General features: G+C 48.2%; 1 protein-coding gene across 4 annotated transcripts; it reads left to right on the top strand.

The window, feature by feature from the left end:
• The first annotated feature begins 1,907 nt into the window (after positions 1–1,907).
• On the top strand, positions 1,908–24,610 carry CCDC22 (CCC complex scaffolding subunit CCDC22). Of its 4 annotated transcripts, none has more exons than XM_083482518.1 (18): positions 1,908–1,963; positions 5,057–5,137; positions 6,716–6,893; positions 9,711–9,843; positions 9,929–10,035; positions 11,840–11,924; positions 16,488–16,657; positions 18,264–18,470; positions 18,685–18,741; positions 19,954–20,073; positions 20,428–20,547; positions 20,995–21,111; positions 21,203–21,304; positions 21,932–22,039; positions 22,702–22,797; positions 22,911–22,970; positions 23,070–23,144; positions 24,154–24,610. In XM_083482518.1, the coding sequence occupies exons 2-18, from the start codon at positions 5,088–5,090 to the stop codon at positions 24,265–24,267; spliced, it is 1,899 nt and encodes a 632-aa protein (XP_083338644.1). In that variant the 5' UTR covers positions 1,908–1,963; positions 5,057–5,087; the 3' UTR covers positions 24,268–24,610. The 4 variants fall into 4 exon arrangements, with proteins under 4 accessions (XP_083338644.1, XP_083338646.1, XP_083338643.1 ...); XM_083482520.1 differs by having other exon boundaries at positions 1,953–2,042; positions 4,221–5,137; XM_083482517.1 differs by having other exon boundaries at positions 1,953–3,628.
• The last annotated feature ends 12 nt before the right edge of the window (positions 24,611–24,622 follow it).

Raw genomic sequence — 24,622 nt, 5'->3', positions numbered from 1 at the left:
AGGTACATTCATCTTTTTAGCGTTAGCTGATGTTTGCTTTGTTTTTGTTTTTTTGTTTCCATCCTTGAAAAATTCTGGTGCTACAACCCATAAAAAGGCAGGTGCTGAAGATGGCTCAGCTTAAGGCCTATTGCGGAAAGATGTGTTTCAGTTGCTAGGAAACAGTTGCCTCCAATTGTCCACCTTCAACTCCCTCCTCTCCCCGCCCAGCAGCAGGAGTGTCTAAGGAGGGTACAAAGACTACAATGCCCAGCATGCTCTCTGTTCTTGCTAGATTGGAGACCACATGGTGTAGCTGAACCATAGTTATTACATAGGCACACTCATAGGTCTTAAGTTTTGGGTTCACTTTGGAAGCATTTTTTATCTCTTCCCCTTCATACCCCATCACAATGAAACATTATTGATTATTATTTATTACTGAATTTATATACCGCCCTATACTCGGAGGTCTTGGGGCGGTTCACAGAACAAGATCAACATAAAAACTGCAATATACAGTGGTACCTCTGGTTACGTACTTAATTCATTCCGGAGGTCCGTTCTTAACCTGAAACTGTTCTTAACCTGAAGCACCACTTTAGCTAATGGGGCCTCCTGCTGCTGCTGTGCCGCCGGAGCACGATTTCTGTTCTCATCCTGAAGCAAAGGTACTAACCCGAGGTACTATTTCTGGGTTAGCGGAGTCTGTAACCTGAAGCGTCTGTAACCTGAAGTGTATTGAACCCGAGGTAGCACTGTATAGAATCAAAACAAAAACAACAACCCAACCACTCCCCCCCCCAGGCCACATTTTAAAACGACATAGGATGTCAATCAGATCAACCAAAGGCCTGGTTAAAAAGGAATGTTTTTGCCTGGCGCCTAAAGGTGTATAATGAAGGTGCCAGGCAAACTTTGCCGGGGAGAGCATTCCACAGATGGGGAGCCACTGCAGAGGAGGCCATTTTAGTATATTTGTGCAAACTGCAAGGTGAGGAGTTTGTCCTCTTTCTAAAGCAGGAATCATTCAATGTCATTTATTTCAATTATTTATTATCTACTATTACATTTATCTCCCACCTTTCCTCCAAGGACCTCAAGGTGGTGTGTACACAGTTATGCCATGCCAATGGTTATTATACCCCTCCACAATTTTATCCTCACAACAACCCTGTGAGGGAGGTTAGGCTGAAAGGCAGTGAATGGTTGAGTTTGCGTTGGGACTCTTAGAGGGAAAATTATTTTTTTATTATTTTATAGCACACCTTTCTTCCAATGCACTCTTCCCACCCAAGCACTAATTTGTTCCAAACCTACTTACCTTCAGCAAAATGGTGGTCTTAAGACCATACCCAGAATAATAGGTGGGGTATAAATAAATTATTATTATTATTATTATTATTATTATTATTATTATTATTATTATTATTAGGGAAGGTTTTGCTCTGGAAAGCCAAACCAGTCCAGCACTGCCTCCAGGCTGCAGGGCTCACAGTGGATTACTGTACGTTGTTGGGCCATTTTGTAAGACACCCCAAAGCACAGACGAACGTAAGAATACAGGGACAATGAATTAACACTGGCATTTATTGAGCAAGTTATGTAACTTCAAATTCAAAATTATAAAGACTTGTGTTAGAAAGAGTAGGAACCCTCCTCTCTTTAGTTGCTATCTGTTGTGTGGTGGGGACACTCACTGCTGCCTAACCAAGGAAAAATAATTTTTTAAAAATTAAATTAATCCCCATTAAACAGAACCTTCTTGTTTTGCATTTCTGCCTGGGCCTCTGGGCCCCTCCCGCTTCCGCTTCGAGGGAGACGCCCTTTCTCAGAAGCTCCGCCTCCTGCCCGGACTGCGCGGCCTCCTGGACCACAAATCCCAGCATGCTGCGCGCGGGGAGACCCGGCACTACATTTCCCGCCTTCCCCTCGGGCGGGCCCCGTGACCCAGGCGCCTGGCCCGGCTGAGAGAGAGGGAGCGGTGAGTGCTGCTGCCGCCGCCGCCCGGCTGCTGGCTTTCTGGCCGGCGGGCTTCCCTTCGGCCCCGGGGTCCCGCTGCCGCTCCTGCCGCCGCCCCCCGCCTGGCAGCCCCGCGGGCTCGGCCAGGACCCCCCCCCGCCCGGCGGGCTCTTCCCGGGCGCCCCTCGCCGAAGGAGGGCTACCGGGGCGCCCGGCCAAGGCCTGATCCGAGCGGGAGGCAGCGGCGAGGGGGCGGGAGGGGCTCGGGCTTCCCCTAATGAGAGCGGGGCGCTGCGGGGCCCCCCCCTTGGCCTGACCCAGCGAGGCTGTGCTCGGGTTCCAGGGTAGGGAAGGGGCACGTGCCAAAATTCATCCTCTCAAACCACTTGGTTTTGAATGGCTTTTATCGCGCGTCGGGGGGGGGGCGTGTGGTGAGGATATGGACGTATTGCCGGGGAGCAAGCAGAGAGCAGTGATAGCAAGCGGAGCGGAGCAGCTGTTGACCCTCCTGCTGATCTTTGTCTTTCTTGTGCTCTGGAAGGAAGCCGAGCTTCAGCAGTTTGCCCCTCAGCTGACAGGAGAAGCAGGGTGGGTGACAGGGCCCCCCTGGAGGAACGTGGAAGCTGCCGGGGTGACAAGCTCTCCTGCAGCATCAGTACTGCCAGGTACTGGCAGCCCCACACACCTTATGCGTGTCTTGCAGCAGGGCTACAGTTGTGAAGTTAAATTTATCCCATGTGTTCAAAAAACAGGTACAGTTGCTGTGCCTCAAACTAAGTCCTGTGTATTGCAGAACCCAAGAAGAGCCTGGCTGGTTCAGGCCAATGGCCCCTCTGACCCTGCCCCCTCCTCTCAAAGTGGCCAGCTGGTTGCTTATGGGAAGCCTGCACAACCAGAGTGCAGCAGTAGTCTCCCCATACGCAACTGGCATTTAGAGGCATATTGTCTCCAGCAGTGGTGGCAGAATAACAGCAATTGTGGCTGGTGGCCATTGATAGGCTTCTCCTCCTCCCAAAGGGGAAAAGCAGAATGAGGGCATCTGTACTGTAATCCAGCATTACAAGTTGTTCACAGGCATTGCCCACTCTGGCCTGTACATCCTCCTGATACCTTCAGGCACCCATTGTAGTGACCTCCACATGTGGGACTCCCAGCTCCAGCCAGTATGGCCAGTGGTCAGGCACAATGGGAGTTGTAACCCAACAATATGTGATGTTACCCCTGCCTTAGAAAACCAGAGCCACTGAAATAGGGGGATCCTGCCACAAACCACAGCCTTGGTTGCTGGTATTCTGATGTGGTATTTGTGTTATTCACATCGCCTTAGAATTTGACTCCCTCCATCCACCCCACACCCAGCTGGTGATAACCTGGCTTCATCTTTCTCTCTTCAGCTCCCTTCATGGAATTGGAGCCCATCCCAGCCTGGCCTTAATTTCCTTTACAGTTCACACTTGGAGTATTGGTCAGACTTGATAAAGAGGGTGATGGCATCTACATTGGTCTAGAAATAAAAATATGACTAGAAGGAGGCAAGAGAGAGGCTTATGAAATCATGAACAGTGTAGCAAGAAAGGTGTTTCTTCTCCCAGGTTCATTCTCTCAGAACACTAGAACTTGAGAGAGGCATATGAGACATCATAGCGAAAAGGAACTGCCTCAGAGGCAGTACACCTTTGAATAGCAGGTACTAGTGAGGAACAATGAGGAGTGCCTGTTGCTTTGCTCTTTTCCTTTCTAAAATTTATTAAAAATGCATAAAATGACTACATACAAATGCAATAAAACAGAGAATACAGTACAAAGCAATACATAATGTAACAATAGCAGTTTCAAAGCAGCTCAAAAAACCAGCCACAATGTGTTGATTAAAACCTGAGGAAATAAAATAGGTTTTTAACTACCTGCCTATATTATATGAAGCTGGTGCCAGGCAAATGTTATTTTAGGTAAAGGTAAAGGGACTCCTGACCGACTAGTCATGACCGACTGGGGTTGCGGCGCTCATCTCGCCTTACTGGCCGAGGGAGCAGTGTACAGTTTCCAGGTCATGTGGCCAGCATGACTAAGCCGCTTCTGGCGAACCAGAGCAGCACACGGAAATGGCGTTTACCTTCCCGCTGGAGCAGTACCTATTTATCTACTTGCACTTTGATGTGCTTTCGAACTGCTAGGTTGGCAGGAGCAGGAACCGAGTGACGGGAGCTCACTCCGTCGCAGGGATTCGAACCGCCGACCTTCTGATCGGCAAGTCCTAGGCTCTGTGGTTTAACCCACAGCGCCACCCGCATCCCTACCGTGTTATTTTACATGGTCTTAAAACATTGGCAGGCCATATAGGTTTTCCACAACAGTTTTGTGAGGCTGGTGGAAGAGCTTTACTTTCTTTTTCCTTTACATATAAAAAAAAGGATACCAGGTTTCAGCAAAGGTATTTTCCTTTATAAGCCCGTTTGCGACTCTTCTAAGCCCAGTTAGTTGTCCTGAACTAGCTGTATCCCAAATCATTGAACCACATCTCAAGGAGTAGCTGTTGCCTGCCTGGCTGGCTGGCGAGTTCCCAGGAAAAAATAGTCTGTCACCCTTGGGGAAAAATTGCACTCTGTGGCCCTTGGGCTAGGAATGTCCTTTGTACTCTTCATATGGAGAGCTGCGCTTTGTTCTGGTCTTCACCTCTATTATAGACTTGGTTGCCTGTGGCAAGAGTTGCCTCCAGGCAATAGGACAATGAAATCTTTTAAAGCAGAAAATCTTTCAATTGTGCCTACCCCCTTTCACACTATTGTTTAAACCACTTAGAGGCTATTGTAGTTAAGCAGCATGCAAATTGTTTAAATAAGTAAGTAAAACATGTGGGCAGGCAGGTATGTATGAGATATATTTGTAGGCAACTTACAGTTTGAGAGATTATTCACAAGATTGGCCTAACCGGCAAACAGGAGTAAAGTTGCAGAAAGAGGGGGTTAATACTCCAACCTGTTGTAGAGGAAAAAGGAGAAGAAGAATTTGTCCCAATGGCGTCATGGAACTTGCTGCTTGTAGGTACCCCGGCTTAAGCCCTGCTGCTATAAGCATCCAGCTTATTGGTTGTTGTAATGCTGCTTCTTTTGCACAGGGTTTCCTGTATCCATAAATGTATTGGCATCATGGAAGAGGTGGACAAGATCCTCATACATTCCCTTCGCTTCTGTGGGACGTAAGGCCATCTTTATGCTGCATGTACTTCTTCGTAGTAGTGGCTGGGTGTGGTGAGAAGTCAGGTACTATGGTGCGTGGTGTCCATAGGCGATCATGGGTTTGGTGGACAAAGACAGAAAAGGGTTTGGAAGCATGCCTTCATGCAGGGTTTGACGTAGGGGTGTAGGGTGGCTGGCTGCTGTCTCCTATGGGATTCCGCAGGCCTGGAGCCTAAAAAGCTGAAGCCAGTTTCTAGAAATTCAGAATACTTTTCCTGCTGTGAACTCTAATAAAACAAAGGCTGTGGTACAGGGAATGGGGTTCCACAGGAGAGTTAATAGACCCAGAAGCTCATGCCAGGGCTTTCTCTTAGGCCAGGCAAGAAATTAATTGGGGTTAAACACTTACGGCTTTTGCTGTGTTCCATTGGCTCTTTGTTTTTGCTTGGGGAATCATGCTTTCTTGCTGATGCTTTGGCTCCAGCTGGGTGTTTCATGGCTTCTAGGAGCTTCATGGGAGCAAGCAATTGGCAGTTGCCTAGTGACCAAGGTTGGATTAATCAATGGTATTGCAGAAGCTCATAGGTGGCTCTGTGACTCCCTTTGAACAGCAGTAATAATGTCCATGTGTATTATTATTTAATTTGTTCACCACTCTTCATCCGCAGATCCCAGGGTAGTTCACAGCATAACATTACAATAGAAAAACCACAAAGTTCATATTGGAATTAGAACAAGAACAAACCAATAACCCCCCTCCCACAATACATTAAAAGGGCATTTAAAAGGCCTGGTTGATGAGGAACATATATATATATATAATATAATGAAGGCGCAGCCAAACCTCCCTAGGGAGAGCATTCCACAAATGGGGAGCCACTGCAGAAGAGGCCCGTTCTCATGTTGCCACCCTCCAGACGTCTGATGGAGGAGGCACACAAAGAAGAGCCTCAGAAGATGATCTCAGGGACCAGGTAGGTTCATATGTAGAGAGGCAGTCCTTAAGGGATTGCTCACTGGGGCAAGACAGTTTGAGCTTATTGCACCGATCGTGGCCCAACGCCACTGGCTGCCAGGTAGTTTCTGAGCCCAACATCTACATGAAACTGCTGAATGGGGTCATCCAGGAGGCTTATTCCCCATGTGCACACATAGGACTGTAGCCTTAGCCACCACTGCTACACCAGCTCTTCTCTGAAGAGGCTCTTGGCAGTACAGGTAGTCAGTTGCCTTCTTGCAGTGCAGGGCCCTGGGAAATTATTATTATTATTACATTTTGTTGTTTTATCTTGCCCAAGGCAACCCAAAGTGACTTACAACCAATGAAACAAACAAACAAACAAACACCCAGTTTAGATACATTCAAACCAAGGAGACTGTATCCCATGTCCCCACAAGCTGCTTTTTGGACAGGTGGTACAATGGCAGCAGAGTCTTAGCAGTAGGGGACAAATTGCAAAAAAGTATGGCAGTTGGCAAGCCATTCCCATGTTCTTCCATCCTACTGAATGGAGTGGAAGATGTAGGCTCTTCTGTTGCAGTAAAGGAAAATGGTCAGTGCAGGGGACTATAATCCCTGCATCCTTCTCCCCTTCCAGGGATATCCCAGAGGAAGTGCAGAGCATCCGGGAGTTTACCACCGAGTTGATAGTTGAATCTGTGGTGCGATGTCTTCGTGTCATCAATCCTTCTGTGGGCTCAAGTCTCTGCCACGTCCTGCCTCCAGGGATGTCTGCTCGCTTCCGAATTGGCATGAGCCTAGCGCAAGCTTGCCAGGTAACTACAACTAAACCAGGGTGTGGGTGCATTGAACAAAGCAGGCTCTTCATCTCCGAAAGTTTGTGCAGTGGTAGATGGTCTCTCATTAAGTGTCATGAGTTCTGAGTGGAAGGTGTTGTGAGAAATCTGGTGTAGTATAGAATTTTGTTTGCTGGAAATCTCAGATTTGATTTTTGGAAAAGCAAGCTTCTAGGTCTCGTGGTGGAAAGCCATGGGCCACTTTTGTTAAAGGATCCAGAAGTGGCTGGTCCGTGACCTCCAGTTGTGTTTTCCTGCCGTATCAAAAAAGAATTCTGGCACTCAAGCAAGAAACCTAGATTGTGTTCACAGCAGACAGTTGTGCAGTTGACAAAAGGTTTTTGTTTTGTTTTTTAGCAACATTAAATTATCTTCTCCTCACATAAATATGGCCCATGCCACTATGGTGCCTCTGTACACCTCAGAGAAGTTATTGCAGAAATACTAGCAAGACTGTGTTCTTGAATAATAACCCAAATTCTGTGACAAGAAAAGCAGAGATGCTTTACTAAATTTGCATAATTCTTACATTTCCAAGTTGCCTTTTCTAACTATTGTGTTTAATATATTCTGCCTTTGCTCATCTTTGTGGCCAGGAGCTAAACAAGGCTCAGAAGCACAATCCCCTCTGGCTTTAGAAATTTCTGATGACCTTGAACATTCACATTTTTAATAGCCATAAGGGCTAGAAACTTGCAACAACAACAGCAAAATGCAGAGAATCCAAGGGCAGAACTAAACATGATAAGTAGTAGACACCGTTCTTTTCATATTTCTCATGATCCTGCCATTTCTCTCTGTTGCCAGCTCACTTCTGGTATCTGTGCTGGAAACAGGGAGAAGTAGCTGGAGCAAATGACTATAGGGAAGTAAGGCATGGGAAGGGTTTTCAGCTCTCCTTTTACTGTTAAATAAAAATGCATTTCTGTTATGTGAACAAGTAAGTGAATAATGGCTGGTCTGCATTGTTGCTTAAGGACATGCAGAGTATCCCTCCGTCTCCATCCTGCTTTCTGTAATATCCTCACTATGACTTCTCTGAGTGGGGTTTTCCTTTTGAGGGTGGAGCAAGGTGGGATATTATTGGGCACCTCCATCCCCATCCCAAACATGGAAAATGTGGGCTTGTCTTGCAGGGTTGCTGTAGGGGTTAAAACAAAAAATGTGTTTGAATACTTCAAAGCACCACATAAAGGCTAAGTTAGGAAGCCACTTGAGAATACTTCAGGCCAATTAGTTTGCTTCACAGTATCAGATGGTGGTGCTTATGCCAAACCTCCTTGTACATAGATAACTAGCATGCCAGGGAGAAGGGTCAACTTGGCTTTCTCCCAGAGCTGTTGTTTCATTTGTATGTGTAAAATAAACTTCCAGACACACAGTGCTCACCCATCCCTTGCAAACCATGTTACCGTTATGGCTGTTGCTCTGAGGTCATAGGATATGTTGCAAGGGGAGGAGACGAGAGGACATTGGGTGTTGGGAAAGAGTAGAGGAAGGGGAAATCAGTTGGCAGTGAGGGAGGAGGAGGGAGAAGCTATGGGGAGCATAGCTGTCAACTTTCAGATTTGAAAATAAGGGATCAGCAGCCTCCCCTGTCCCGGGGACAGTCTATGGGATATCTAACAATCCGGGATAGCAGCGGGAAGCAGCAGGAAACAGCGCTGAAATAAGGGAATTTCCCGCAAAAAAAGGGAAGGGTGATAGCTAGGGAGGGGAGAAGAGAAGGAAGCAGAGGAAGAGTTGGCAATTTCTGTGCCAAAACCAGCCCTAAACCCTGATTGAAATGGATCCAGAAAATCAGTTTCTTCCAAAAGCGCCTGGATCAGGTCTATGACCACTTGCTCCAGAACCTTGCCCAGAACAGGGAGATTAGCAACTGGCCAGTAGTTTGTTAGGTTTTCCGAATCCAGGCAAGGTTTCTTAAGGAGTGGTTTTAGCACTGCCTCCTTCAAACAGGCAGGGACCTCCCCCTCTTGTAAAGAGGCATTGATCACTTCCCTGGCCCAGCCAGCTGTTCCCTCCCTGATGGTTTTTATCAGCGGGGGGGGGGGGGGCAAGGGTCCAGAGCGCAAGTGGTCGCCCTGACTGATCTGAGCACTTATTTCACAAATAGGGCACCATGACACTTTCTCCTTTGCCCATTGCTACCCACCGAAGTTCAGATAGTGGGGAGAGACTTAGCAAGGTCTCAGGCTGACTGCAGAGTTCTGGCAGGCTTTTGTGGAACCTGAGCCCCACCCCCGCCCAGCTATGCAGAGCTTTGTAGCTTTGTCAGTCAGCTAGCAAGTCGTGAAAGACAACAGACAGGATGGCCACATGGCCAACAGGTGTTTGAGTTTGGGGTCCTGTGTGTGTCTACTTTTTCTTATCTTAATAGTTCTCATTGAAAATTGGTTATGTTAACTGCTAGAAATATGTTTAATATCCATGGGACTCAGCGAGCAATTGCCAAGTTGTCTTTCATCATCCATTGTTGAGAAGTAGTTGCACGGCATTACAGTTCACAAATAGCTTGATTTCGCAGGACTGGCCTTCCATGGTCCTATCCTGGACTGTGTTAGCCAGGCGGCCTCTTGAGAGTTCTCATGTGAGCACAAGCACCTTGCAAGTCTGGACTGTTGCACTGAGGAAGCAGGGCTCCTGGTCCTTTAAGCCAGCTTGGAACACCTTTATTTTAGATGCTCCATCTCTCTTCGAACCAGGCACCAAAGAGCCTCACTCCTCGCCTTTACCCAGCAGGCCACTCCCACTCAGCCCCACTGTGGGACTGACATGTTACTTTCCATCATTTAGGACCTGGGGTATCAAGGGGAAGTTGGCTATCAGACCTTCTTGTACAGCAATGAGCCCGAAATCCGACGCCTCCTGCTCTTCCTGGTAGAGAAGCTTCCACGCGATGCCTCGGAGGACGCCAACCAGCCTGTGGGTATGGAGGAAGCTGGGCAAACACGGGTCCCGGGCACAGGGAGGCCAAGTGGTGGCAACTTCTCTAACCTGTTGTGTCCTTGCAGGCAAATCAACGACACTTCACAGAGCCATTGCTGCTGCCATCAAAGAGCAACTGGCGCTCCCCTGGGTGCCCCCTGCCTGCCGTACCCCCCGCTTGCAGCTCTTACAGGTGTGCTTCCTCACCCCTCTTATTAGGTTAATGGCCCCACTCCTCAGGTTCACGGCTTCATAAGCAAGATCTGTTGCTGAAATTTTAAAGCCTTTCCAGTCCTCATGTTGTGGAGAAATGCAGGAAACCTTTGCAAAAGGTCATTGTGGATTTTGGGTTCATATGACTATCTAGGGTCTGGTCTGCACTGTTGGGGCTTTTTTTCCTTGCCGATAGATTTTTTCATAATCTGCAGAAACCCAAATACTGACTTCTAAGGCAGTGTTTCCCAACCTTTTTTGGGCAAAGGCACACTTGTTTGATGAAAAAAATCTCGCGGCACACCACCATTACAGCCCCGTGACGTCAGCGCGCAGCGTCACGCCGGGAGGGACGCACAAAAGTGAAAGTTTTCAATTTTTTCCCCTCCCCCTTGCCGGGGAACCTCCAAGCTTTGGGGGTGGGGGGGGAGGAGGCAGCAAAGCGAGGGACTGAGGGACCCTAACCCTAACCCTCACCGATCACCCGGGAAAGCATGCGAACGAGGAGCCCCCGTGTCCTGCTCCCGGCAGCGGACGGCACAAAGTGAGGAGGCCTGGACAAGGCAGCACGCTCCCCGCTCTCGCTGCATCGGGGCTTTTCTCCTCCAGGCCGCTTTCGAAGTCCCCTTCTCCGCTCCCAAGAGCCGGAGCCGCTGCTTCCAGGCTCTGTCCGAGCCCCGACTTGTGGCCTCACTTCGAGGAGCGCCTGTTGCTGGGGACGGGGCTGCATCCCCCTCAGCCACCGCCTCGCTTCCTTCCAGGAGACCCGACGGCTCCCCCTCTCCCGCTCGCCCTCCTGCGCCCGCAGCAGACCGAGACCTCCCCGCCCCCGCCCGGCTCGGCCGTACCTGGGCGCCTCCAAGCCCGGCCGGCTCCGCGTCGCGCTCCACGCCGGGCAGCTGCAGCGGGGGCGCGCGGCGGCCCGGCTGAGCGCGCCCCGGAGCCGCCGCGCCGTTGCTCGCGAGTCCCTCCGAGAGCCCTCGGGACTGACTCCGGAGTCGCGAGGCGGCGCGTCGCCCAGGGAAGGGGCGGCTTCCCACAAGTCCTCCGGGAAGCAAACGCCCTCGCCCGCCTCCCTCCAGGCAACATCTCGCGGCACACCAGGCAACATCTCACGGCACACTAGTGTGCCGCGGAACACTGGTTGGGAAACACTGTTCTAAGGGACGTGAATGGCGCTGTGGTCTAAACCACTGAGCCTAGGGTTTGCTGATCAAAAGGTTGGTGGTTCGAATCCACGCAACAGGGAGAGCTCCCATTGTTTGGTCCCTGCTGCTGCCCACCTAGCAGTTCAAAAGCACATCAAGTGCTAGTAGATAAATAGGTACCGCTCTGGCAGGAAGGTAAACGGTGTTTTCGTGCGCTGCTCTGGTTCGCCAGAAGCGGCTTAGTCATGCTGGCCACATGACCTGGAAGCTGTCTGCAGACAAATGCCGGCTCCCTTGGCCTATAGAGCGAGATGAGCACCACAACCCCAGAGTTGTCCGCAACTGGACCTAACAGGCAGGGGTACCTTTACCTTTGCCTCTAAACAAACCATGCAGAAATATGTAAATCAATCAAATTTCTATGCATCCATTGGTATATCTTAAACAAGATATTGCTGTATTTTTCTTGTTGAGTATGTAAACTCCTTGAGCAAGTAATTCATTTTATAACCCCACTCCTTGCCACCTGTTTTATATTTCTCTTTCCAGAACCTGTAAGCCTCTTACAGTGTTTCTTACCTTTCAGTGGGGTGATGCTGTTTCAGACTCTCTCTCCTCCCCCCTTATCCTTGCTAGGGTTCTTGCCTACTGAAGCGATTCCAAGCTCAACCCTTGGTCCTGCCTCGAGAGTCGGACCCCTTTTTGGGGAAGGTGCCCCCAGGTGAGTTTTGCCCTGTAGCTGGGGGGGGATAAGTAAAATGGAGGGCATGGAATGGCAGGTTTTTCCCGTTCTCCATTTGTTTATTTCCCTCCCACTCATGTAAGGTTGCAATCATGTATGCAAAGGCAGCATAAATTTGGGGCCCACTTAGTTCCTGCATGGAACCCCTCTTGATATGTCTAGACTTGTACAGCATTGTTTTCTTGCAACAAGTCTCTGCCCTTCCCCTCAGATCCCCTTTGATTAGAAAAGAAGAGGGTTTTCCAGAGTGCTGAGAGTCCCCCCAAGTTAGGGGAGGCCCTTTTTTTAGCCTCTCAGGGGAGATCCTAGAGTAGCTACCCAAAGGGCTCCTCTTGCATCCTGCCGTTCATGGCTGGGTAGATGGTGCCACCAGCAGTATGTCCTTGGTGGATCTTTGGCAATTGCATTCTGGGAGCATGTGCGCACGTGGGATTGTGGATAATAATGATGATTTTATTATTTATACCCCTCCCATCTGGCTGGGTTTCTCCAGCCACTTTTGAAAGAAATGCCATGCCAATTCCCAGTATTTGTTCATGCAGTCAGCTTCCCCACCCATGGCTGTCTGGCCAACTGAAAATCAGAGCCCAAAAAACAGTTACTTTTTTTTCTTCTTCTTCATCGTATTTATTTTATTTTGCAACACAAACACACATACCGTATTGTTCACCCTATAAGACGCACCTTTTCCCCTCCCAAAATGAAGGGGAAATGTGTGTGCGTCCTATGGGGCGAATGCAGGCTTTCGCTGAAGCCTGGAGAGCGAGGGGGGTCGGTGCGCACCGACCCCTCTCGCTCTCCAGGCTTCAGGAAGCTATCCGCTAGCCGTGGGAGACCCAGCTCTCCCAGGGCTAGCGGAGAGCTTGCCTGCACCCAGAAGCTTGGGGCGCGCTGAGCTCCGCACGCCCCAAGCTTCAGGATTAGCGCAGCAGTCCGCTAGCTGTGGGAGAGCCGTGCGAAGTTGCGTGGCTCTCCCACGGCTAGCGTTGACCTTGCCGGCACCCAGAAGCTTGGGGCGCGCTGAGCTCCGCACGCCCCAAGCTTTGGGATTAGCGCAGCGCACCTGGGGGAAAATAAATTCCCCCCCCCTTTATTTCACCCCAAAAAAACTAGGTGCGTCCTATGGGGCGAAAAATACGGTAACACTAAAGAAAAGGAAAAAGGAAACTTAACAAGGAAATACAAAAACCAGTACGAACAAAATAATGAACATATAACCATATTTCCGTTCTTCTTTTCTTCTAGTTGACTTCCTTCATCCTCAGCACGGTTCTACTTTCATATTTAGTAAACTGTTTCCTTCTCACTTCATTCCCCCCCCCTTTTCTTTCTATTTTAAGCTTTCACACCATAATTAGTTTTGTAAAAGTTAATCAAAACAAGTCCAGGTATTAATTTGAGGGCACTGCTTTTTAAGGTACCGTATTTTTCGCACTATAGGACGCACATTTTCCCCTCCAAAAATGAAGGGGAAATGTGTGTGCGTCCTATGGGGCGAATGCAGGCTTTCGCTGAAGTCTGGAGAGCGAGAGGGGTTGGTGCGCACCGACCCCTCTCGCTCTCCAGGCTTCAGGAAGCTCTGTGTGACCCTACGGATCCCGTCGCGAAGCTGCGCGGGGCTCCGAAGGGTTGCGCAGAGCTGCCTGCGCTCCCAGGGGTCGTTCAGCTTTGCGTGACCCTACGGAGCCCCGCGCGAAGCTGCGCGGGGCTCCGAAGGGTCGCGCAGAGCTGCCTGCATTCGGAAGCCTGGGGCGCGTCTCCCTAGGCTTGCGGATAGCAGGCTGTTCTGGGGGCTGGGGTCAGGGGAAGCTCGGGCTTCCCCCGCGCCAGCCCCGCACCTGGGGGGGGGAAATAATTCCCCCCCCTTTATTTCTCCCCCATAAAAACTAGGTGCGTCCTATGGAGCGGTGTGTCTAATGGGGCGAAAAATACGGTAATCTCTGTATTTTCCCTTCTTTTTGGAATTTTTGTTTAGACTGACCCCAATTGCATTTGCCATTCTAGCCAACTTAATGTAATAATAGAGAATAATAGAGAAATTAATAGAGGAAGGAAAAACAATAGAAGAACCCAAAGAAATTTGCAAAAAAATTGCAAACTATTATAGGAAACTATATCAAGAAGAGATGGAAAAATACCTAGCACAGAACAGGCTTCCAATGATAGCTTGTGGAAAAATTAAGCAATTAAACTTACCAATAACGATGATGGAGGTGCAACAATCAATTTCATATAAGAAATTAGAAGATACACAGTCAGAACCAATGAAAACAGTCATGAATTAAAAGAAGGAAGAATACCAAAATCATGGGAAGAAGCGTACAAAAATAAATAAATAGAAAGGACCCTCAAATTTGGAAAAGTGGCAGGATTTAAATTAAAATAAAATAAAAATAGCAACTTATTTAAGGATAATTATATAAATATCTGGAAAGAAATTAAAAGGGATCTAAAGATTTGGAACAAGCTAAAATTATCATTCTGTGTAGGAAATCGCTAGTGAAAATGAATGTGCTTCCTAAAATGATGCTTTTATTTCAAATGATACCAATTATTGGAGAGGTAGGATGTTTTTATTGGAGAAGTAGGATGGCAAGAGATTTATCAAGATTTATTTGGCAGTATAAAAAACCAAGAATTAAACACAAATTATTAATAGATAATAAAAATAGAGGCGGATTGGCACTACTTGATCTAAATTTGTATTATGTTTTGGTCTGTCTAAACTGGTTAAAAGAATGGATGATATTACAAAATATAGGCTTATTGGACTTAGAAGGGTTTGACAGCCGTTATGGGTGGCATGCCTACCTAGGACATGAAAAGGTGAAAGTCCACAGAGGATTTCTTAATCATTTTATAAGAAAGTCGATGTATAGGGTATGGGGAAAGTATAAAGAGTTATTAGAACCCAAAACGCCCTGGTGGCTCTCACCCTTAGAGGTGATAACAGTGAAAAGGAAAAATATGGAATCAAACTGGGCCACATATAAGGATTTACTTGAAGAAAAAGATAACAAATTGAAACTGAAAAATTATGAGGAAATAAAGCATCGCCTGACAGGGTGGATTCAGCACCACCAACTAAATACAGTGGTACCTCGGGGTACATACGCTTCAGGTTACAGACTCTGCTAACCCAGAAATAGTACCTCAGGTTAAGAACTTTGCTTCAGGATGAGAACAGAAATCATGCTCCAGCGACGCGGCAGCAGCAGGAGGCCCCATTAGCTAAAGTGGTGCTTCAGGTTAAGAACAGTTTCAGGTTAAGAACGGACCTCCGGAATGAATTAAGTACTTAACCCGGGGTACCACTGTAAGGTGTTCAAAGCAGATTTAAAAAAAGGTTTTGCAAGTGAAATTTCAATATTAGATAAAGAATTATTACAAAATAAGACAAAGGCAGTTTCTAAAATGTGTAGAATCTTAATGGAATGGGAGGTTAAGGATGAAGAGGCTGCAGATGTAGGTCAACCTATTCAATTGTCATCATGGGGGAAATTATAGAAGGAGAGTTGGAGATTGACAGCTTGCGAGGTGATAAAGGAAAACTTGTTAAAGATGTTTTACAGATGGTATTTAACACCAAGCAAAATATACAAAATGTATAAAACAAAATCAAAAAAGTATTGGAGGTGCAACCAGGTAGAGGGGACGCTACTACATATGTGGTCATGTGACAAAATTAAGGGCTTCTTCTTGGGTATACTAGATTCAGCTATCACTAGGGAAAACAAGAAAAGATTCTGTTACACAACAGTGGTAGCGAGAACCCTAATTGCAAAAAATTGGAAAAATGAGACAGCACCAACAAAAAACGAATGGCAGGAAAAATTATTTGATTACATTGAGTTGGCTAGAATGACAGATGCAATTAGGGGTCTGTCTAAACCAAAAAAACATTTTATCCCTAGAATCCTGAGAGTATTTCCTGTTGAGTCCAGTGGTCCTTAGTCCCAAGTTAGTGCACATAGGATTACAGTGTAAAGGACTGTGAACGCCCTATAAACCTCTGGGGACCCTTGAAAAACCCTTTAAAAACCAGCGGCACTTACCAGACTGGCATGAATGGTGGCAGTGGTGGCTCTCAGTCTTCGACAACACTGAAGGATCATGTGGAAACAGCAAGGCAGGTAGACCAGTCCCCCGAAGTGCTTGGCTGTGGGGCAGATTCACTTGCTGCTGGTGGTATTATGCTCTTTTCAGGCTGTTTTTGCCCTTTTCACAGTTTGAATTGATTTTTTAAATTATTTCCCAGCACCACATGTATATGTGGTCATGCATGAGTTGAATGCATGTAGGTGGGGAAACACCTGTAAATTCCTTTCTCTTTAAACACATAATTTTTGGTCCAATTCACCATTTCTGAATGAGGAACTTGGAGCAGGCTGCTGAGTGCAGGACTTGCAGGCCTCCTCCTGGGTTAAGAAAGGGGAGGAAAGTTGCTCTCCCAACATTTGGCTCAACTTGATTGACCCCAAAGCAGGGGCTGGGGCTAACCAGTGTGTGTCAGTGTAACTGGCTTCATCCTCTTCTCCCTAGAAAGGAAAGAGTTCTTTGTCAAGTTCCTGCCCCCCGTGTCAGCCCAGCTGTCCCAACCTGCATCCTTGATGCCATCCCTGTTGGAGCTTAATATGGCTGAGCTGAGCACAGCCCAAGACTGGGAGAACGAGTGGAAGAGCCAAGGCCTTGGATCACGCATGACTCCGGAGGTGGGTGGCACAATGGGTGGCACGCGGCCTCTTTATCCTGACTCGGTGGCTGGTGTCAGCAGCATGGCGGTGGTAGTTTGCATTGGCTGCCCTCTGAGGAAGGGTAGTGCCCTGTGTTGTACACGGTGTGGGTGAGGCCAGAAAAATTGTGACTTGCCTAAGACCGCCTTAGCGATTCATGGAAGAAATACATCTGAACCAGGAACTGCAGGTGTGCAGCTCATTCTCTTTGCTATTACATGGTGGTCGTTGTAGCACTCTAAAGTCACACCAGAAGTGGGCTCCTCTGTCTGAGTTTCCTTTCTTCCATTATGTATGGGGTGTCTTTTGTTCCCTCCCTGACACCCACATCTCTTGAGAGGAGAGGAGAAACTGTGTCTAGAGAAGTCAAGGTACCTTCCCTTTAGATCAGGGATGGCCTTCCAGGTGTGTCTGGACAGCAGCTCCCATCATCCCTGATCATTGGTCATGTTGGCTAGGGTTGATGGGAGTCCCAACAACACCCATCTGTGGTGTAGAGCACAAGTTGTGTGAGTTACTCTTCTTACTTGCTCTGGTAGGCAGGGGCCAGCAAATAGGAGAACTACGACACATACGTACACACACTCCAATTCAGTCCAGTCCTGCTGCTCTGCACTTTTGGGACTTGGGAGGAGCTGTGCTCCCTCTTTACCATTTAGCTATTGATGGAATATTTTTTCACCTTCCTGCTTCCCCTCTTGAGCACACCTCAAAGGAGCTGCAATAGCCTGACCCAGCACTCGTCTCCACTCAGCAGAACATGCCCACAGTGAGGCGCTGAAGAAAGTGGTTTGTGGAATGATCTGAAGGCCACAGGGATGGGAGGAGCCCTGGTTTTCTACATGGCAAGAAGGATATGCTACTTCTTGGTTGGCCTACAGCAGGTCTGGAGTTCTCGGGGGAGGTCTGTCTAGGATATGACATACAAAACCAGAGCCACTTTTTAGTAAGACACCAGAGCAAGAGGCTCAGGGAAACTACTGCAAGTCTGGCCTCCTCTCACATCAGCTCCATTGCAAATGGGGATATTCTGCAACCCATTTTTTCAAAATGAATGCAAAACATTTTAGAAAAAATATATAACGGTGAGCACTTGCAGAAAGTGCAGTGGTAGATCTTGTGTTAGATCTTGTGTTATGTTAGATATTTTTTTTCCTCTTCCTCCTTTTAGCCCAGGAATTTCTGGTCATTCTAGAAGAGAGGTTTCTGAGTGCTCTCCCAACTAGGAGAAATGGATTTTCCCTTAGGTTGAGAGAACTTTAGAGATCCCACCCCTGACCTCAGACAAGAAGGGAAGTAGCAATCTTATCTCTTCCTGCCTCCACCGCACACTCAGATAATTGTCCTTCTACGAGGTCCTTCACAATGTGTGGAATGCCTTCCTGGATGCCTGAGTTTTCTGAGAGGACCATCCGCATTCCAAAGTCTTGATCTAACTAGAGGTGTTACGGTTTGGCCTTGGTAGAGGGGAATAGAATCCGCTCGCCCTAATCCCAGTTGAGGAGGCTTGTATTCCCACTCCCCACCGAATCTCCAGTCTGCACTGCCAAACCCCGCCCCTTATTTCCCTTTGCCCTCCCCTCAGGAATACCACCAATGGAAGCGTCAGCGGCTGCAGCGGCGCCTCCTGGACCAGTTCCGGCAGGCATCTCCTCGTGCTGGGCCTGCCCACCAGGGAACAGCCCAGGACCTGATTCAGCTCCTGGGTGCTTTTGGTGCTGGCCGTGAGCATGCTGGGGCTCTGGCCAAGGGCTCTCGCTTCACCCACACGCAGCACTTGGCCTATAAGCAGGTATGAAGGGGACTGGGGAGGGCCTAGAAGGGGGGGGGGGCTTAAGGCACAACAACAACAACGGGTTTTTGGATCAAAGTGATTTGAGTTATTCAGCAGCACCAGCCGAAGAATCTCCTTTGTTGAGGTCGGTTGGGGAGCAAGCAAGGAGGGGTGGAGCATGCTTGGGAAGAGGTGATGGTCTATGATTACTCTCTGTTTGGTCTCCCAACAGGAGGCAGAATCGCCAGTGCAAGTGGAAACGCTGCCAATGTCCCGGACATCAGAACAGGTAAAGCAAAGGGGGGGGGGGCTCTGGTGAGAGCCAGTTCTGTTTGCCTAAAGGGGAAGGGGGTTGTGGCTAAAAAATATTGGGGCGTGCTTTATGCCACCTCATTCTGCTTTTGGAATGAATAAAAACTGCATGTGTGTGCACACTGGCAAGGGGGCACATGGGAGGTGATGGTCTCTTAGGTATATCAAGTCTTAAGCTGCTTTGGGGTTTTATTACCATCGCCTGGAATTGTGCTGCAGAGAGAACAGGAAGTCAGTGCAGATGTTGGGGATCCTCATGTCACATATTGTCAGCAGCTTGCAGTTGGTGGCAGGAACTGTTGAAATAACTTGGTGAACACATCCAAGAATCTTCTGTTAAAAATAATAGGACCCTGATTTCCTCTTAGAATCTTCTCTTCTCTTCTTGAATTCTTCTAATTCCGATACTCTGGGAAGAACGGCAGCTTTACAAATTCTTTGCAAATAAAATGACTTGAAACATTTGCCTGCTCCCTTCTTCCAGACATTCATCTTTGCAAGAATAACATCTTTAAGATCTTCACACTACAGCTGATCAATCCTCAGCATTGTCAGCAGGGGTGCCTTTTTACTTTAATCCAAATTGTCCAAATTTGGATTTCGGGGGGGGGGGGATTTGCAACAAAATGCAGCTGTTTACCAAGGAAGACTCATGATGGGTTTTTGAGCCCAGAGCCCTGCTTCTTTGACCACTATACAAAGATCTTCACCTCCACCAGCCACTTGTTTCGGCATTAACAGACTTCCGTGGGGTCCTGCACCTCCATTGCAACAGAAGGGTCAAGAGGGCAACTTGCCTGTCACCCCCTTTTTTCCCACCAGAGTGGGCTCTGTGGTGGGTTGTTGTGGTTTTACATGGAGGAAAAATGGGTGTGTGTGTGTTTTGTCTCAATGCCTTTTGTTGTGCATGTGTGTTTTCTAATTGTGTGTGGGTGTGTTGTATGAATATCTTTTATTCACACAGCATCACCCAGAATAGAGGCAATTTTTGGAACAGGGAACTGGATATGCCAAAAAGGCTGTCATATACTTTTGATGAAGGGTGGGTAAGGAATTTCAAGTAATAACAAAAAGAAATTATACTTGTAATAAGAGATGGGTTGAGCTGTATTTTTGCATAAATGCAGGGTTTATTAAGACAGGATTCCAGCTCTGATTCCTCAAGCATCACTCCCCCCCTTCCCCCCAGGACTTACGGGAACGCCAGGCAACAGAACTGGAAGCTTTGGAAGGTGAACTGGGCCACCTCATGGAGCAGATTGGGGCGCTGGAAGGCCAGATCGCCACCCTGGGGTTGACTCTCACACAGGTGAGAAGAATCAGTCGGGGGATGGCAGCCCCACTGTCTGGCTGAGCCCCACCAACTAAAGGGCCTCTAGGATCTCCTTCTGGCTCTCAGCGGCACTTGCAGCACCTCTGGCAGAGGAAAAGCTGAAGGACTCCCAAGGCCCTGATGGGGCATGGTCTCCAGAAAGGTTTGTGGGCGGCAGAGTGGGAGAAATATAGCCCTAGCCCATGGGGCATGCGGCAGATCACCTGAGGAAGCCCCTCTGAAGCAAATGGGGGCTGTGCAAGGACACCACGGTGTTCTTGGGTGCCTGCCCCCTCCCCCATTTGGGCTTCACCTTGGGTCAGTCCTGAGGGGGATCCATTTCTTCTTCAGGTGGAAGGGGAGATGCGGCAGCGGCAGCTGGGAGTGACAGAGCGGGAGCAGGTGCTGCGAGTGAAGGGGTGTGCTGTACAGCTGCTTCCCGATGCAGAGAACAACATGGCTAAGCTGCAGGTAATGGGCTGCCAGGCATGAGGAGGCTGCAGAGGGTGGGGGTGCTTACTGGAGTTTCCGTGGGGACCATTGAGAAAGGTTTTAGAAACCTACAGGTGGTTGAGTGGCAGGATGCTTGGTAAAGGGGAGGCAACAGATGGGTGTGGACATGGGTGGAGGAGGCTGTAGTTGTAAGTGGAAGCAGGGAAGAGGAACACCCTGAATCCGCCTTTGGAGGGAGCTTTCATTAAGCACAGTTGTCCACCACCCACTTGTGCACCCGTCTTATCCGATGTCCTCAGTGTGAGCCAAGCGGGATTGGAGCAGTAGGGGAAGAAGGAAGGGGTTTGGTGCATGTGGGTGTAGAGGGTCTTACCTGCTATCTCCAAAAATGGCATAGAACACCACATAGCAGATGAGAGAGCCCAGGAGGCTTAGAATCTCAGGTTCACTTTTGGTCTCCTGCAGGTGGTGGTGGAGAGCAGTGCACAGCGGGTCATCCAGCTGGCCGCCCAGTGGGAGAAGCACCGGGTGCCTCTGATCCAGGAGTTCCGGGAGCTCAAGGCCCTCCATGACTCCAAGGAGGTGACGCAAGCGAAAGGGTGTGAGGAGTCCTTCAAGGGTTGGGAGGGAGCCTGGGCAGCCGTGACACTCTCTTGTCTGCTCCCCTTTGCAGCTGGAATCATCACAGCGCCTGTCAGAGATCAGGGAGCTGCATGAGCGGATCCGATCAGCCGCGGATGAAGCGAAGCACAAGGATGATCTCTACAAACAGCTGGTTAGTGACGTGTCTTAGGGTGGTGGGTTGGGGTGCAGGGCTCCCGGCAAAGCTCGGTATGCACAAGGTGATTTATGGTCCATTGCTTCTTGTGCGGTGATTATTCCACAGAGAATGAATAATGAGAATCCTTTCCCCACTCCACATTTTACTGTTTCTCTGTAATTGGGATATATTTGCTAGCTTTAAATGGGTGACAGTATCTCAGAAAAATTCTTACAACCACCAGTACTGCTGAGAGGACTCGCCTGTTTCATAAGTCAGTTTGTTAACTTATACTAGTTACAATTCCACCTGGCCTCATTGAACAGGTGAACCTGTGTCCAGGCTACATCACATTATGGAACGCTCCCTCATTAAAAAAGCATGCCTGAGGGAACTAGCCTGGCATTCCCCCTTGCATGTTAGCTTTCTTTGTGCAGGGATTTGTTGTGTGAATGGAGGAGCGTTTGGTCATGGTGTAGTCCAGACACATTTGCCACCTCGAGTGAGTACTGGGTCTCTGCACAGTGGGATGGGGCTCAGGGGTAGAAACTCCGTAGTCTCTTCCAAGAGCCCCTGTACCATTTGCACATTCGTCTGCTTGTTGTAACCCAGTCCCATTCTTGCTTTCCACTCTGTCTCCAGCTTATGGAGCTAGAATCCCTTCCCAAGGATGTCTCTCGCTCTGCCTATACCCAGCGCATCCTAGAAATTGTCGGCAATATTCGTAAGCAGAAGGAGGAGATCACAAAGGTAAAACAATGGGCACCTGTGAAGTTCTTTCTCAAGCCTTGTCTTACGTCACTGTACACAGGTGAGAGCCCTATGTGATGAGCCCATGGCAGAAAGCTGGTGGGGAAGACTGAACATTTCAGGGGTCCTTACATATTAAAAGCAGCGAGGACGTTATTTGCAGATACATAACATTTAATGTCAAGGAAAAAGTTGTCCTAACCTGGTTAGAATGTGCAAATAGTGATGAGTAGTGAGCTTTCACGTTTTGCCTCAAATGCAGTACTTTTCCATGATGGATCCTCACACTTTTAAGCTCAGAGTCAACAAACTGAGATAGCTCAGTTGGTAGAGCAGAGCCTTCCAAACTTTTTCATGTTGGTGACACACTGTTTAGACATGCATCATTTCACAACACAGTATCAGTGTGTCTGGTCATGCGAAGATGGTGCCCCTCAGCAGCATTTCCCTGTGTCAGGGATGATCCTGCCATGCAGGCTACCAGCAGGAGCCCAGCTATGCTGACCACAAGTACTATCCCTCACCCCAGGACAGAACCAGCTGTTAGTTTACAGCCTGTTGTTGTTGTTACCACTGTTGTTATCTGTCTTTGTTCCCGAGTTTGGGTTTTCAACCTATTAACAGTCTCCATTTTCTAACGCCTGCTATTTGTGCTTCTCAAGATCTTGTCAGATACCAAGGAGCTCCAGAAGGAGATCAATGGCCTCACTGGGAAGGTAGACCGGACCTTTGCTGTCACTGATGAGCTGGTTTTTAAGGTGAAGGCAAGGGATCAGATTTTGGGGGGTGGGGAGATGGAGAGCAGCGCTTTGGCTGACCTTCCAGTTGCTAACTTTTCCATCCCTCCCTTCTGCATTCTTTCTTTCTGCAGGATGCCAAACGCGACGAGGCTGTGAGGAAGGCATATAAATATTTGGCAGCACTGCACGAGGTAAGCCTCAGCAGTAATATATTAATTCATATACAGATATAGAGCTGCAGTTAGAGCTACATCCCTTTCCAGCTGACTCTGACTCTTCCTCTTCCTTAGAACTGCAGTCAACTGATTCAGACTATTGAGGACACAGGCACCATCCTGAGGGAGATCCGGGACTTAGAGGAGCAGGTGAGGCCTGCCAGAAAGTGGGTGGAAACATTAAACATTATTGTCTTGCAGTGTGGAGGAAATTGTTTCAGAAATTAGGATACCAGGAAATACCTTTTAACAACTCCCTCTTTAGAAATAAAAATGAGCTGCCAAACATGGACCCCTGTCCCTCTGTTCTAGCTTCGTCGTGCTTTCTCTCCTGCTTCCCTACCACCACCCCTGTGCCGAAAGCTTGCAGATTCTGCCATCTGTACACATCAAAGTCCTTTTGATTTTTTAAAATTAATTTTTAAACTTGGGGGTTCTGATCTCACTCACTCAGAAATTGAGATTTCAGTCTAGAAAGAGGGACATTCCATATCCTCCTGCCTGTTTTCTGCCTCTTCTGCTCTTTCGGATGAGGCTGCCCCTTGATTCTCAGCCCTCATTATGGACTCTGTCCGTTGTGATTCTGTAGACTCACCATGCACCTCAGATTTTATTTTTTACTTCCAGATTAACAAAAAAAGCATGCTCTTCTTGTTGAGGTTGCAAGCAGGAAGTGTGGGCACCTGAACATACTTCCTGTGGACAGGATGTGGGACCTCAGTGGCCTCCAGATCTGTGTCTTTCTCCCCCTTTCCCATGATGAGTAGGAATAGAATTGCGATCCCAGGAGTTGAACCTGAGTCCCCCTGCATCTTGCCAGCCACACCTGCCACTTGCGCGATGTTCCTTCCTAGATTAATGCTGCAGTCTTATTCACATGATATGCACGAGGTGTGGCGGGTGGGGGGTTGTTTTAAGCATTACCAGATTTAGCAGGCAAACTTGGTTCAGCACCCAAGCAGAAATAAGTGGTGGTGGGTTTTTTTAAAGATCCCCTTAACACTTGCTTTATTTATTTCAAAATATTTATAGGCTTCCATTCTGAATGCAACTCTTACATGGCTGCTTACATAGCACAACTGGGGTACCATCATAAAGCAATAGTTCTCCCTGCTGAACACTGCTACCCATTCATAAAATAAAATGTCTCTTTTCCCAGATTGAGAGTGAAACCAGCAAGAAAACCCTGAGCAATTTGGAGAGGATCCTCAGTGACTACCGGGCCATGAAGCAGGAAAACGCAGCACTGCTTAGCCGTACCCGAGAGACGTGAAGCCCCCTTCCCAGTGCACAGCTACAGGGGGCTGGGGGGGTACCTGGCCTCTTTTTAAATCAAGACTGCTGTGCCTCTATCAAGGAACGGGGCACAGGGAGTATGAGCAGGGCTCCTCCTTCCAGGCTCTGTCTGCATTGCAAGTTGCCTAGAACCAAGCCAACGTGCAGCACATTTTGAGGCGGAGGGTGGGATTGGTTCCTAGTGCCATTTTTCTGACATAGATTGTATATTGGAGAAGTAGATGTGGGGAGTAATTGTTTCCTCCATTTATTATTTCCAAGCAAACCTCCTATCATCTCTTCTCAAAAACCAATAAAATCTCTCTTCTTTTTGCAGCGTACTTGTTCTGGCT

Source organism: Podarcis liolepis (assembly GCF_965112155.1).
Source record: "Podarcis liolepis genome assembly, chromosome: 17".
Classification (NCBI taxonomy): domain Eukaryota; kingdom Metazoa; phylum Chordata; class Lepidosauria; order Squamata; family Lacertidae; genus Podarcis; species Podarcis liolepis.
This window is presented reverse-complemented; position numbering and strand designations above follow the sequence as displayed.

Excerpts from the sequence above, each read along its gene's own strand:
- CCDC22 (XM_083482520.1), top strand. The coding sequence starts at position 5,037 with ATGCTGCTTCTTTTGCACAGGGTTTCCTGTATCCATAAATGTATTGGC. Across the intron at positions 10,036-11,839 it reads CCCGCTTGCAGCTCTTACAG|GGTTCTTGCCTACTGAAGCG; the intron begins GTGTGCTTCCTC and ends TATCCTTGCTAG. Across the intron at positions 20,074-20,427 it reads TGGGGTTGACTCTCACACAG|GTGGAAGGGGAGATGCGGCA; the intron begins GTGAGAAGAATC and ends TTTCTTCTTCAG.